This window comes from Curcuma longa, chromosome 7 (assembly GCF_044706935.1).
Source record: "Curcuma longa cultivar G26 ecotype Majalengka, Jawa Barat chromosome 7, ITB_CL_G26_1.1, whole genome shotgun sequence".
Lineage (NCBI taxonomy): Eukaryota > Viridiplantae > Streptophyta > Magnoliopsida > Zingiberales > Zingiberaceae > Curcuma > Curcuma longa.
In genome coordinates, this window is record NC_133867.1 from 3,273,496 (window position 1) to 3,288,820 (window position 15,325).

Sequence of the window (15,325 nt, forward strand, 5' to 3'; positions counted from 1 at the left end):
TTAGTCGAATGGGTCAGCGAGATAGATGAGGTGGCAAAGTCCCAATGGTCGGGTACACCTCAGCCTCCAGGCGCTTGGATCTGAATAAGGCATTGTGGAGTCAAAGTTGATTCGGTAACCTCCACGTCAACATACAGGGGTCCGGAAGGGATGCAATGGTCCGAAGATGCCGATTCGACATCGAAAGTGGATCGACAGGATGACGTGGAGGCGCCCAGAAGGACTTTCAAGCGCCCGGATTAGCCCATATAAGTAGTTGCGAGGGGGAACCCTAAGATCATCTGAATACGCCTCTACGATGACCTCCTGCGTGCAAATATTCCATCTGGAATGCTGTCATCATGCCGAGGAGCTGCACCGACTGTTGTAATTCGATCATGACTTTTTGTCAGTAAACTTTATCGCTTTCCTTCGGCACTGAACTTTATAAGACGGTATAAGTATTACCGATCCTAACCGATTTGTAAAAGCGATTAACTCCCTCTCATAAGAGGAGAGTTATTATAGTAGATTGCCTGTCGAAAACGATCAATGATCGTGGGCCTTAAAGTAGACAGTTTAGAACCGTGAACCAAATAAAACCAACTATGTTCATTATTATTTTTTTCACTGCACGTTCTGATTTACGCAAATTTTTTGTAAAAAAGTGAAAATGCGATTTGTGCTATTCACCTTCCTCTACCGCTCCTATTCGATCCTACGGTCGATGGCTTGATCATTCACGATATTTGACCAAAACAGTATCATTGTACATGTGATTGGGGTTCAACTACGCCTTTGTGCGGTGGTGGCGATCAAACGCCTCGTCTTCTTTGCATAATGAGTTATGTAAAAATTATATTAAGTTGTTTAAATTTTAAAAACTCAAAGCATACTATAAATTATGAATTTAAAACTTTAAAAATATAATGAGACTAAAGAGACTTTAAAATACATTGATTTAAATTTAAATTAATTTGACTAAAACTCACTACTCATAAATGATTTAATTCATTTATTAATCGCTTATCACATGCGATTAAATTAAAAATATTATATTATTGGGACTCTTTAAAGTATAATCACGTCCTGGAATTGATTCGTTGGCCGGAAACCCTAACAAATATTGGGGATTTGTACGAAGTGACGCAGTGGCGAAGCCTGGCGCTGTACGTAGCTAGCTCATGATGTGGAAAGCTGGGCACGTAGTTGTTCTTATGGGACAAAAGTCAAAACATAAACTGGCAGAAGCTTCTGTAAGGAGTATGACAACAGTGCCGTATCCTTTTTCTTTCTTGTTTCATCTTATTCCATTTCGTCACCATTGCTTACGTTATTTTGACTTTCTCCAGGATCCTAAGTTACGTGCGCGTGTGCAACAATGTTCATGGTGCAAAATTCTTTTAATTCATTCGATTGTTTCATCATATGAAATGGATATAAATGAAGTTTTTTTTTAAATTTATAATGTGGAAAGCTGTGCATGTGCAGGAATTTGGTTGGAGAACAGCATGTCGTTTCCCACTATATTAAAATCTCGCTCTCTCCAGTCTCCTCCGTAGCCAAGATGCTAAACCTGGGGGATCTCTACAAAGTGGCGAAGGCCATGGTGCCGCTGTACGTTTGGCTGGGGTTCGGCTACGCCTTCGTGCGGTGGTGGCGCATCACGTCACAGCAGTGCAAGGCGATCGAACGCCTCGTCTTCTTTATCATACTGCCGCTGTTCACGTTCCATCTCACGATGCGCACGGACCCCTTCGCCATGAACTACCGCATGATCGGCGCCGACGCCATGTCGAAGGTGCTGGTGGCTGCGCTGCTGATGGCGTGGCCGAGATGCAGGCGGTGGCCCGGCCATAGGGACCAGGAAAGGCCTGGTTCCTGTTGGGCCATCACCAGCTTCTCTCTGACCCAACTCACCAACTCGCTGGTGGTAGGGGTTCCGCTAGTGACGGCGATGTACGGGCCGAGGGCGCAGGAGGTGGTGGTGCAGCTGTCGGTGGTGCAGGCCATTTTGTGGCTCCCGCTGCTGCAGTTTGTGTTCGAGCTCCGGAAGGCCGGGTGCAGCTCGTTCTTCCCGGCTGCGGAGGCACAGGTGGCGTCGTCGATTGAGGCGCCTCTTCCGCCGCCTTCCAGGGAGGTGGTGGTCTGCGTCGGGGAGGGGACGGAGCTGGCGGCGGCTAGTTCATGGTCGTGTAGCCTGTTCTCCCCGGCCGCGGAGTCACAGGTGGCGTCGTCGATTGAGGCGTCGCCTCGGCCACCTTCCAGTTCCAGGGAGGTGGTGGGCGGCGCCAGTGGTTCGACGGAGCTGGAGGCGTCTAAGGTCATCGTCGTGCAGCCTGTTCTCCCCGGCAGCGGAGGCACAGGTCGCGTTGTCGATTGAGGCGCCGCTTCCGCCGCCTTCCAGGGAGGTGGTGGGCTGCGCCTGGGAGGGGACGGAGCTGGCGGCGGCTAGGTCATCGTCGTGGAGCCTGTTCTCCCCGGCCGCGGAGGCACAGGTCGCGTTGTCGATTGAGGGGCCGCTTCCGCCGCCTTCCAGGGATGTGGTGGGCGGTGCCTGTGAGGGGACGGAGCTGGCGGCGGCTAGGTCATCGTCGTGGAGCCTGTTCTCCCCGACCGCGGAGGCACAGGTCGCGTTGTCGATTGAGGGGCCGCTTCCGCCGCCTTCCAGGGAGGTGGTGGGCGGTTTCTCTCCCGGCCGCGGAGTCACAGGTGGCGTCGTCGATTGAAGCGCCGCCTCCGCCGCCTTCCAGGGAGGTGGTGGGCGGCGCCAGTGAGGGGACGGAGATGGCGGCGGCTAGTTCATCATCATGCAGCCTGTTCTCCCCGGCCGCGGAGTCACAGGTGGCGTCGTCGATTGAGGCGCCACCTCCGCCGCCTTCCAGGGAGGTGGTGGGCGGCGCCGGTGATGGGGCGGCGGCTAGGTCATCATCCTGCTCGTTGATCAAGGTGGTGTTGCTCAAGCTTGCGAAGAACCCAAACTCATACGCCGGCATAGTTGGCATGACCTGGGCACTCTTGGCCAAGAGGTATAAAATTAAACTTTGTTGAGCTTCTTCCTTCAATTGCATAGTTAATTAAATTTTTAATAATGTCATACAAATGTTAACTTCTAATTTTAATTATAAAATTTCATTTTATAAATATTTATTTTAATTTTTATAATATCTAAAGGACTTAAATTAATGTTAAATTAGTTTCGATTATTATCAAACGATTGCAATTAATTAATTAATTAAATTGACTAATGATCAGATGGCATTTTGAGACGCCGAGTATTATTGAGGATTCGATACAGCCCGTGTCCGTGGCGGGACGGTGGATGTCCATGTTCAGCCTGGGTAATCTTAAATTTGATCATTTTTTATTTAATTAATTTATAAATAAAAATTATATATATATATATTGAATATTTTAATTTATAATCATAGGCTTATTCATGGCATCACAAGGGAAGATATTTTCCTGTGGACCGAGGTTGACAGCATATGCAATGGCACTGAAGTTCATCGGTGGACCGGCGGCGATGGCCATCGGAGCCTTCCTCGTTGGTCTTCGTGGCGAAGACCTGAATCTGGCGATCATACAAGTAAGTGTATTGATATATATATTAAATTATTTTGCAAGGTTATAAATAATATAATTGAGTGTTATATATGTACATATATGTTCATGATCAAGTCAGATATATCTTCTAATGAAGATAATTGGTTTTGCATGTAACAGGCTGCAGTGCCACAATCCATTACTTCTTTTATTTTTGCACAAGAATATGATTTGGATGCTGATGTCCTTAGCACTGCGTAAGTGATCCCCATTCAATATTTGTCAACAAATTAATTGGCATATTAATCAATCTTCTTTTTGATATATATGTTTTGCAGGGTAACTTTTGGGATGTTGGTCTCTCTGCCTGTTCTTGTGATATACTCTATGATTCTTAATTAGGTGTTTTTAGTCAAATCCAAAAATAATATCTGCGTGATCTCTTCTTGCTTTGAAGGCGACCATTTGGGATGTTGGCCGGTCTCTTTGCCTGTTCTTGTGATATACTCTATGATTCTTAGTTAGGTGTTTTTAGTCAAATCCAAAAATAATATCTGCATGATCTCTTCTTGCTTTGAAGGCGACCATTTGGGATGTTGGTCTCTCTGCCTGTTCTTGTGAACTCTATGATTCTTAATTAGGTGTTTTTAGTCAAATCCAAAAATAATATCTGCATGATCTCTTTTTACTTTGAAGGCGACCATTTTGATGAAAATATCTTCAAAGTCGATAGAATTCCACCTTTTTGAGTATAAAATTTGACTTTTTATAAATAATCTGGATTAGATTGAGATGTTTTAACTAATGATTCTAAATAAAGGAGATATGTTATAATTAACTTCTCCTCATAACGAGTCTAAATAAAGATGAGACAATTCAATTACTTCTAGTAACGGGAAGAGATGATCTGATCACTTTTAGTAACAAATAATACTACGAAAGTGATGATCCAATTAATTTTAATAACGGATCATAATAAAAGGAAAGATGATCCAGCTACTTTATCCTTCTTTTGTACCATTATTAAAATGGATTCACATGATTGAAATATTGATCCTTGACTTAGTTAAAGTTAATATTTCTACCACTGGATCATCAATCTTCATGGGGTTTTCCGGATTTTAAAAAATATTAGAAGAAGAAAAATTAAAATGATCTGAAAAATTTGGAGATAAATCAAAAAGCAAGTGTTAGTTGGGGCCCAACTGTTGGGTTTGTCCTATTCGGAGTCTTTCCACTGAACTAAATTGACCTTTCACGTGCACTGCTCTTTCTTTCACGTGCGATGCGCGTGACCTGAGTCCTTAATGGAAACCTCTAACCATGGCTTGCATCCCGGTGCGCCTTCGGTGCCCTCGATCTCGTCGAATCCATTTCGCGACTCTCTTTTTCTCGATTCGAAATCCCGGAATACTCGATTCGGCGTCCCGGAGTCCGGAGACCGGAAGAGGTTGGGATTCTTGATATTGCTTCCCTTTTCTATTTACTGTTGTTTCTTGATTTGATCTGTAAGTTTTTTCCTTCCTCCGATCTATCGAGCGATCGATTTTTTCTGATGGCCTTTCACTGATACCGATCGAATGATGCACGCAGAGTAGGAGTTGAGCTTTTGGTCTCGCATCATGGATGAATCGTTCTCAGATGCCGCAGTAAGGCCTCGAGTTCCTTCTTTGAATCTGAAGCATCTTAAGATAAATATGATCGGATCTGTTTTCGTCTAGTTTGACTTCTGTAGATCCTATTGTCTTGGTAGAAAGTAGCCATGATCTATTGATTGTGTAAATGTTTGACCGCTCTCAGTACTCTTGTACCGATTGCCTATGACTCTATGCATAATTATTCACAAAATTAACTTTGATTGAGCTGACAAGTATGTGCATGACATTATTTCGGAAGGTTTTTAAATTAGTCTAGTCTGGGATTGTGTGAATATGACTAAAATCCTCTTGAAATAAGTAATGTCGGAATCTAACCATATAGTATTTGTATGGCATTTCCAAATCTACCGACTTCTTTTGTATCATCAATTGCCGAACTAGTTATTCACACAAGCAGGTTAGTTGTTTTTTTATTATACTTATGTTTTGTAACCATTTTCAAGTTTAGTTACTTAAATGCGATAGCTAAAATATTCTATTCCATAGTTTATAGTAATATAATTGTAAATTATAGTCTACAAATTCAAATTTGATAATCTATTTATGCAATTTTTCCATATTTATTTATTTGTTTTTTGAATTCACATGTTTGTTTTTTCTCTACTATTATGTTTTGGATGTTTCCTATAAACTTCTTGGTAGAAAGCATAAAGGTGAAGTCCCTTGAAAGGGGAGAATGCCTCGAGACCTCACTTGCTGCAGATCCTTTTATAGCCTAGTCCAACGCATTCAAGCTATGTACCAAGCGCACATCCCAGTTAATGAGCTTGTACCTGTGGGGGCTGTACTAGGCAAAATACCTTTTTCTAATATCAACATGTTTGTGTTGGTAGTCCTTGATGAGAGGTAGCATCAGCGTTCATAGTTAGAGACTCACTAGAAACAATTATCTTTAACGAGATGAGAGTAGGTCAAGTACCCTTTTTTTGGGGCATTACCCAAGCATTAATTTAATCAAGTGATTGCTACCTAAATCCGAACTTCTCTCACCTTCTTCTTCTTCTTCTTGCACCTTATCTAATATGATTTATTGGTATGTATACCTCATAGTATCTGACTTAAATGTGTATAAAGTGCAGGTACGCATAGATACCCATGAATTTAACCAAATCCGAACTTTACCTAAACCCCATTTGTTTATATGATGTCACTAGCTAAACTTGGCTCAAACCAGACTATTAGACTTTTGAATATCACTTAAGTGTCTTAAGTAGGTCTGGGTTTCTATGCAATACTATGTATTGCTATCCCTAACATTTTAGAAAAAAACCACTAGACATACTTATAGATCTAGCTTGTGTGTCTCCAATAAAGTAGAAGAATTAATTCATCCAACTCATAATTCTACATAGAATACATGTAGTATAATATTACAATGTGCAATGCAATATAACATGTAGGATAGGATATATTTATTTGTAATATGCATATGATTAATATCTGAAGTGTTTATCACTTACACAACAAATGTCTTACTTAACACTACGAATTATGTGCTACCACTTCAAAAACATGATTTAGTATGTTGCAATCATAAGGATCTTCTTCAATGAAGAAAAAACATTATAGAAGTCTTCATTAAGTTCTAGATCATCAAATGAACCAAACCAAAATTTTTCCTTTTCAATCCATAGATGCCCACTTAGCTTGTATATGCACCGCACCCACATTGGTTGTGGAGGTGCTTGTTGACTCTCTTGAAATGCCTATTGGTACCTCATATTGCATATGCGATGTGGTTCCTTGTCTAAAATGAGTAGGTAGCTGCATATGTGCCCACTTAGAGCACTTTTTTTCTCTAGTTTGGTAAATCCTAAATTTAGGTGCAGGCATGCAAACTTGATTCACAGATTACCTGACACAAGGGTCTGTCATGGTTTGAGCTTGTGAGGATGTAGGACTTGATGCATTAGTGGCCTATCATGTCTATAAAAAGTGTTTGCATCGAAAACTTATCTGCCCTGTTACTTGTGAGGGCATCATATCATAATGTAGGCAAAATGACTTCCTTAACTTAAGCAAGAGTGAAGAAATGAATAAATGTAAAAAATATAAATATGAAATTCAAAAATGAAAAGGGAAAAGGGTTTTAGTTGTGATGTGACTCCTATCTATTTTTAAGTTTTTGAAAAACTTTGTTGTTGTTTGGGGATATTGGATATAGATGACAACAATATTCATTCATTTTGATCAGTATGATAAAACAAGAAAGAAAAGGAGATAGGACTATAATCTTATCAAAAGTTAGTGTCATTTTATATCTATGAGATTAAAAATAAATAAATAAATTTTCTTGTGACTCATTAAATACTTTTATTGCATTTGAATGCATTATGTTTTTTAGATATTTTTCTAAACTAAGGTAAAAAAAGTTATCACAAAATAATTGGAGTTACTCGAATTAGTCAATAACTCATACTTCATGATAAAATTTATGTGGCCATTTCTCGCTTCTTTATTGAAAAAATACAAAATTTGCAAGATTGTTACCAACAAAGGATAGTGTTGTCTAAGCATTCACTATCTTAGTATCGCGTGACATTATGTGACGAGTAACATGACCACTTCCATTGGAAGATTTGCAAGAAAATTCTTTCTTGCAATTCTTGCACCTGACTCTTCCCTTGCCATGTTTAGAAATGATATTGGAAAGATCTCAAACTTGGTTATGACGCTTACAAATGTTGTTAGGGTCACCTGATGACAGTCTCATCCTTGTCTCCTCTATGAAAGTGCTTTGAGGCTCATCTCCAACTTTGGTGGTTGCCACAACTTTTTTGACACAATGATGAGGTGAAAGATGACGTCGAATCTAGTGGTACTGGTAATTGTCATATAGCCTTAACCCCAAGCTCAGTCGTGTACGTTGTTGATAAGAGACTAAACTGGTATGCAACTGAAATAGAGCATTTGACTAATGCAACAATATCTAGTAGAGTCGTCTATCTTGATTAAGTAACATACACTAAATTAATCATCTTTATGCCTTGTGTATAAGTTAGATACATATCTGATAGAATAATAGATTAGCTCAGTCGTGTACGTTGATTAGGGACCAAAATGATATGTAACTGGACATTCCTCTGTGGCCTCTTAAACCTCTTTCTAATGCAAATGTGTAGGATTAGTCAGTTGCATGATTCAGGAGTCAAATATTGACCAGTAGTACTTACTATGAACTTCTAAAATTAATTGATTTATCTGCTCTCTCTCTCTCTCTCTCAAACTATATATATATAATGCAAACTGCAATAGTTATAATAGAATTCTAGCGTCATGCTTATTGGATAATCCTTTAAAGTTAGTTTTGCTTTTGCTTTTGCTTTTGCTTTGTTCTTTTCTACAAATGCTCACTTCAATTTCTTGTTTGCTTTGATTCATCTGAGTGCTATAGCTTATTTCTTTATAAAAATGTCTCATTTGAAGTATATATATTATCTTATCAACAGGGAAATGTAATCAGGGAGAGGGCAACTAACGGACTGAACCCTGGACTGGTGGTCTTGCTTTTTATTGGTGGACTTGTATTGTTGTTCCTCGTTGGCAATTATGCTCTCTATACTTATGCACAGAGAACCCTTCCGCCTAGGAAGAAGAAGCCCGTGTCGAAAAAGAAGATGAAGAGGGAAAGGCTCAAGCAGGGGGTCAGTGCCCCTGGAGAATAAACGTGCCCTAATAGATGAAGTGGGAGAACCCTATCAACTGTTTCTAGGTTTGGTTCCATGCCGATATGGCATTTGAAACTGAGTTATGTTGTGATAGTCTGTGTAAACTTTTGAACGCCAACTAGTACTGCTTGTCTGAAGAAGAGTTGTTGTGGTTTACTAGTCTTGAATTGGTATTTAACTCCAGTTTTGTTTGGATATATTAGGGTCTGATCTCCTAGTAATTGTTAAAATGTCTACTCTAATCTTGAGCTATTTGACATTTATGTAGTATCATGAGTTTGTGTTTTTCTTTTCAGTTAATAAATAGTCGATCAATTTCTAGTGTAAAAAAACTGCAAGTACAGAAAACTGAAATGTTCTCTGCTTATTATCTATCGTCAATTAATAATAAATGCTAGTTTTTAATCAAAATCGGACTAGATAAAAGTGAACCTAAAGTTTTATCTTTTAGATAAAAGATACATGCAGTAATGTAATGCCCTCATATTTGGGATACAAAATTATCTTGATCTGTTTTAGTACTTGTACTGCAAGAGCTACAGATAGAGTTGTCAATTTGAGTTGGTCCATCGGATTGATTCGCTCAATTAAATAATTTAGATAGATTAGATTAAAATTTTATCAACCCATTATAAGATGGGTTGATCGGCCTAGGCCTGCAACTTGCGTGAGTTAGCTTATGGCGGATTTGGATTGATCCGCGAGTTGAAAAAAATTATTTTTTAAAAAAAATTAAAATAAAAATAAAAAATTTAATGAACTAATAATATTGATCCATCTAAATTACAATCTAAACTTTAAAATTTCAACTTGACTCATTTAAGTTGTAATCTAAATTAAAATTTTTAATATTTTTTATTTTTCGAGAGGTATGTGGTTGGTTTGCCTAACCCGTAATCTACCTTGGATTGGGTTGAAGATTTTTTAATCTGTCAAATTGATGGATCAATATGCTCTGCTCCACCATATAATGAGTTTCCAATGGATTAACTCGCTTTATTATGGATTGATCCATTTGATAATTGTATTCTCATATTCATTGAAAGATGATATATCATTATATTAATAATTTTTTTATCCATCCAACTATTAATTTATTTTTTAAAATATCAATAATATTATATATATATATAAGCAATGATATACTACATGAAAAAAATATACATGAAAATACAACATGACACACTTCATGCAATAGATCCTACATTCATATAGTGGGTCCCATATCTATGCATGTAGTGTGTCATGTTGAATTTTCATACCACATGTTCATGTAGTTTATATATATATATATAGATTTGATATACTGCGCGACGGTATCCTGCCCGATTCGTGCGTGAATCGATCCCAGCCGTCCACGCCGAATCGCGTGAAACCACAGCCGTGCGATTGCACAGTGTTTCTCCTCGGACCTTCGCCGCTTCCCGGCGTCCGTTCATTGCCGTCCGACCACCGATTGCTGCCGGACCCGTTGGAACCGCAACTCACCGGCGGTCCGGAGGGTGCCGGAGTCCGGCCCCGATTCGGCCGGAATCCGCCGAATTTCGGCCGAAATCGGCCAACAGACACTGTTGGCCCATTTCGGCCGGAATTCGGTCGGATTCCGGCCGAATCGGGGGCCGGATTCCGACCGAAATCACCGCCAGACGCTGGCGGCCGATTCGGCCAGAATCCGGCCGGATTCCGGCCGAATCGGGGCCGGACTCCGGCCGCGGTCGACGCGCCGGCGCCGGGCGCGTCGACCGCGGCCGGAGTCCGACCCCGATTCGGCCGGAATCCGGTCGGATTCCAGCGAAATCGGCCACCAGCGCGTCTGCTCTGTTTCGGCCGGAATTCCGGCCGGATTCCGGCCCAATCCGGCCGGAATCCGGTGCTGATCTGTACGCCGTCGAGTTGCGCTTCCAACGAGCCCGGGATGGTGGCCGGCGGTGACCGGACGGCGACGAACGGTGGCGATGAATGGCGAAAGGTCGGCTGGTTGCGCACCGGCGTCGAGTTTTTCGTTCGCGCAGGATATCAGACCTGATAAGAGAAATGATAGACTGTATGAAAATGCAACATGAAATCTCAACATAACACACACTGCATGGAGATGGGACCCGACCTTATGTGTGTCACGTTAAGATTTCATATTATATTTTCATGCAATCTCATTGCTCTATATATAATTTAAATAAATATTCTAATCAATTTACATCGGATTATCTAACCCACCTTCCTGCCCAAGCTAAAATATTCCTTACCCGATTAAATATTCAGATCCCATCCGATTAAAAATTCAGATCCCATTGGATATCGGATCCTCATCGGCAAATTGCCATCCCTACCTGTATCGACGCTGGGTTCCCGTCCGAGTTCCCTTGCCTCTTTCCTTGATTTCTTATCCGAAATCTCGCGCTCGACGGTAATCATAGTAGTCCAATTCTTAGATGATCGCCTTCTAAGTGCCTCCTCTTTGATTTCTTTTCTGCATTTTTGAAAAATGAAATTTGATTCGTGGCAATCGATCTAGGTTTCTCCCATATGCGACTTTCTAGATCTTCTGGCCGTGAATTTTGCCCATCCGATCTGTCCTTTTACTCATTTTCGTTCTTTTTAGATCTAACATCAGTGTCGTACGTTGATCTTCGTGGTGTAAATCAAAGGTTTTGGGCAAAGTGAGTGTTACAGCTTGAATTTTCTTGAGGGATTTGCTGAGTGAGTCCGAGCTGATATTTTCTTAACAAAAATATTGTCTGATAAGATTTGTAAATAACTCGAAGGTTTCCCTTCGGTTAATGTAAAAAAATGCCCAAAAAAAGAAAGAAAGAAAGAAAAAACGGTTTGTTCGGCTGAATAGATTATTTTCTGCTTTCCTGCATTTGGTATTGAATGCTATGGAAGCATTTGGTATTAGTTGAGCTTATTTCCACTGATTTCTTAGGTTTATTGTAAAACGTTTGTTAAATTGGAAATAATATTTGATTGCTAATTTTGGAAAGGAATTGAAATCAAGTGTGATGACCAAGAGGAAGTATGTTTTCTTTCTTAATTATTATTATTATTATTATTAATAACTATCTCTTATGTGTACCTTTTTTGGTGAAATATCTCTTATCTTTGTTATTGCTAATGCCTTTCTGATAGTTAGGGCAGAAGTAATACACAAAAATACATGATTAATCAATCAATTGCCACCGACTTCATATTTACTACCATTCAAAATTGGATCATAATGGTATTTCATTCTACACCAGCACCATAAGAATACATTCACCTTGCATTTCGTTCCAATGGATTGTGTAACTTGCTTGCTGTTAAATTTTATATTCATCTTTTGACACTACTTGTATGCTAACTTGTGTTTTTGAATCTCTAGCCTTAGCTTTCAGTATTGTATGGGCTTGCTGCCTTGCTCTTAACCAATCCATTGAAAAGTGGAACTGATAGAAATTTTGTCACCTCTGATATGAATGATTTTGATACTCTCCATGGTGGTGGTCTAATGGACATGCTACAAAATTGTCAAATAACCAATTATTTTTCTTATGTAACAGATTGCTATGGGTTCAAGATTAAGTTTTATGCTTCTGATGCTGGCAGTTAGCTTAGTCTCTGTAAATGCCAGAAATGGGGTTGTCTTCAATGATTTATGTAAGCTATTAATATGGTTTAGCTTAGACAAAAGTTAATGAGATTTTTTGTAGTTTTTGGTATTTTACAAACTATAATTTGTAGTTTCATGCTGTCCATCATTGGCTCTGGGCTTTCTTTTGTCTCTTATTTTATGGTTGACTATGTTTGTTCTAAAAGTTGCAGTTCTCCAAAAGGATAATGCCGTAGAAAGTCAAAGTCACGTGAGAAGAAACCAAAAATTTTGCACACTTTGTGTAGATTATGCATCCCAGGCTTTATACTACATTGGCAACAATGAAACTCAAAATGAGATTTTTAGTAGACTTCACAAAGTATGCTCTCGTTTTCATTTTTCTGAGAAAGAGGTATGGTCATCTTATGTTAGAAACTAACTCTTCTGATTAATTATTTAGTATAGTTAAGGAGTTCTTGTCTTCTCGCAGTGTATTTCATTGGTAGATCAGTATATGTCATTCGTTTTCCTAGAGGTTTCAACAATAACTCCTGAGCAATTATGCAAAAAAGTGAATCTCTGTGGGGAGGAGACTGGTCTTTTGAAACTGCTAAAGCAAGATGATACCTGCAACCTTTGCCATCTCATCGTTGTACAGACTCTGATCAAGTTGAAAGATCCGGATACTCAGGTTAGCATCAATGCTCCTATATTACTACTAGGCAATGAGGATTGTGATAGAACATACTGCTCCTTATTCCCCACTAGCTTTAGCTGTTTCTCTTCATGGCCCTCTTGTGGCCAGAAAATAGTTGCTGTGTGATTTCTGAAGTAGTATGGATTTTATTGCACTGTGTGAATGTTACTTGTTCCAGCTTGTATGTAGTAATGAATCACTCATCGTGTTTGTATTTTATGAAACACTGTGATCGGAAATTCTCACCTATATGTTGCACGCACTACAATTGGCATAAATCACCAGAGACATTTTCAAGAGTATTGATACATAAAATATAATGATTTTATGCTTGAATATGCTATTCTCTTGTATTTTGCTGTGGTGCCGAAATATATTTGTTTCCATCAAGGTGAATTCATAATCTTCTTCCAGCTGGTACCGTATTCCAAGGGAAATGAGGGAACTAACAAGCTTTAATAAAACTCCTTTTATTTGTATAAAAAGCTCATCTGAACAGAAACCATCAGACCCCTAAAGAATGAAAAAAATATTGTGCAAGTGAAAAAGAGTTCATCTTCATTCCATTGAAACACATTCTCACTATTTACCAGGAAACCTTCTACCTTGGATAATCCTTTGCATCCTATTAAGATTTGAGTTGAAATATCTTATCCATCAGTAGTTTTCTTAATAGAATTTTTTGTACTAGTTGTGCTGAGTTGTCAGTTTTTATGTTATGTCACACTATCCCTTTAAATGGACTGTACTTCTGGAGTTTCCTATTATGCTCAAATCTCACAAACTCCTGAATACAACTTGAAATTCTTCCAAAATTTCAGCTCGACGTGGCGGATATTCTTCTTAAGATATGCAGATCACTGGGGAATCATGGTCCACAGGTGAGCATTTCATTGTTTATATGCTGTAATATCCAACCAAAACTAAGTTTTGAGATTGTTCATTAACTAAGCTTTTACTTGATAGCTTTCTCTACCACTAAATTTAGTCACAACTCCAACCGTGCTAAAACGCCATCGCCTGCCTTTTGTTTTAATTACAGTGCCAGAAGCTGGTCTTCAAATTTCTCCCTCAAATCCTGATCGACGTCCAGACATATCTCGAGACCACAGACATCTGCACTTCCATACGCATTTGCAAGGACAATGAACACAGCACTGGATCCATGATTGCTGATGCTTGATCAATGCAATAAACCAACACTAATGTGATAAGCCGTATAATCACGTATTTTATGATTGATTATGTTGGTGCCTAAGAAATTTCATCTCTTTTTCTGGCTGCAATTAAACTTGATGAATTAGTTTGCTTGTTCTTACATTCTGTTTGCCTATTCATTTAGATGTGTATTTTCAAATAGTTGAGGCACACCTTCAAGTGATCACATTTTCTCGAGTAAACACACTCCTTAAGTAGTCTACGTATCCCTTCAACTCAATGTATATCATTGCATTTCTTCGTATAGTTGATGCACCCTTTCGAATTAGTTGTAAGGTTGAGGAGAATGATGAACTTTTTGTTTAAACTTTAAGATAATATTGCTCTATCTAGGATTGAGTATTCAATTAAAATCGAATCGAATGAAACTGAATTAATCAAAATTGAATTGAGTTGAATTTTAAACTAACTAACTGATCGAATTTTCAAATAAAAATAGAATAAATTAAATTAATAAAATATTAATTAATTTGATTTTCAATCGAATTAATTAAAATAATCAAAATTTTTAAATATTATAAAAAATTTATCAATTAGTTAGGAATTTATAAATTTACGGAATTTATAAATTATATTTTTTATTTTGATTAATCCAGTTTATTTGGTTTAACCGAATAAAAAATTTTAAAATCGAAATCGAACCGAATTAATTGAATTAATCAATTTTTTTAGAAAAAATAATTAAAATTTTGAAATAACCGAATTGAATTTTTAAATTCGATCGATCGATCAATTTATTCAATTTAATCAAATTTTTGCTCACCTCTAATTTTATCCTCTTCTAAATTGCAATTCTTATAATAAGAGCCTCTTAAATTTAATAAATTATTCTTTTAATAAACTTGAAATCTAGTTGTGAAAAAAAATCAATCAAGTACATAAACTATGCTCTAGTTTTAAATTAAAAACTAAGAAAACTCTACAAATATATTTGTTAAACATCATTAATTAAATATAGACCTAAAAAGTAATATGCAGCTTGCATTTGAAT

General features: G+C 38.5%; 2 protein-coding genes across 3 annotated transcripts; both read left to right on the top strand.

Annotated features, from left to right (window-relative positions):
- The first annotated feature begins 1,546 nt into the window (after positions 1-1,546).
- On the top strand, positions 1,547-3,927 carry LOC141832465 (putative auxin efflux carrier component 5a). Its single transcript, XM_074719972.1, has 6 exons — positions 1,547-2,074; positions 2,818-3,008; positions 3,235-3,320; positions 3,411-3,568; positions 3,706-3,782; positions 3,864-3,927. The coding sequence occupies exons 1-6, from the start codon at positions 1,547-1,549 to the stop codon at positions 3,925-3,927; spliced, it is 1,104 nt and encodes a 367-aa protein (XP_074576073.1).
- A 7,223-nt stretch (positions 3,928-11,150) lies between these two features.
- On the top strand, positions 11,151-14,434 carry LOC141832400 (uncharacterized). Of its 2 annotated transcripts, none has more exons than XM_074719906.1 (6): positions 11,151-11,255; positions 12,388-12,484; positions 12,644-12,831; positions 12,910-13,110; positions 13,938-13,997; positions 14,159-14,434. In XM_074719906.1, exons 2-6 carry the CDS (start codon positions 12,394-12,396, stop codon positions 14,297-14,299), a joined length of 681 nt encoding a protein of 226 aa, XP_074576007.1. In that variant the 5' UTR covers positions 11,151-11,255; positions 12,388-12,393; the 3' UTR covers positions 14,300-14,434. The 2 variants fall into 2 exon arrangements, with proteins under 2 accessions (XP_074576007.1, XP_074576008.1); XM_074719907.1 differs by having other exon boundaries at positions 12,650-12,831.
- The last annotated feature ends 891 nt before the right edge of the window (positions 14,435-15,325 follow it).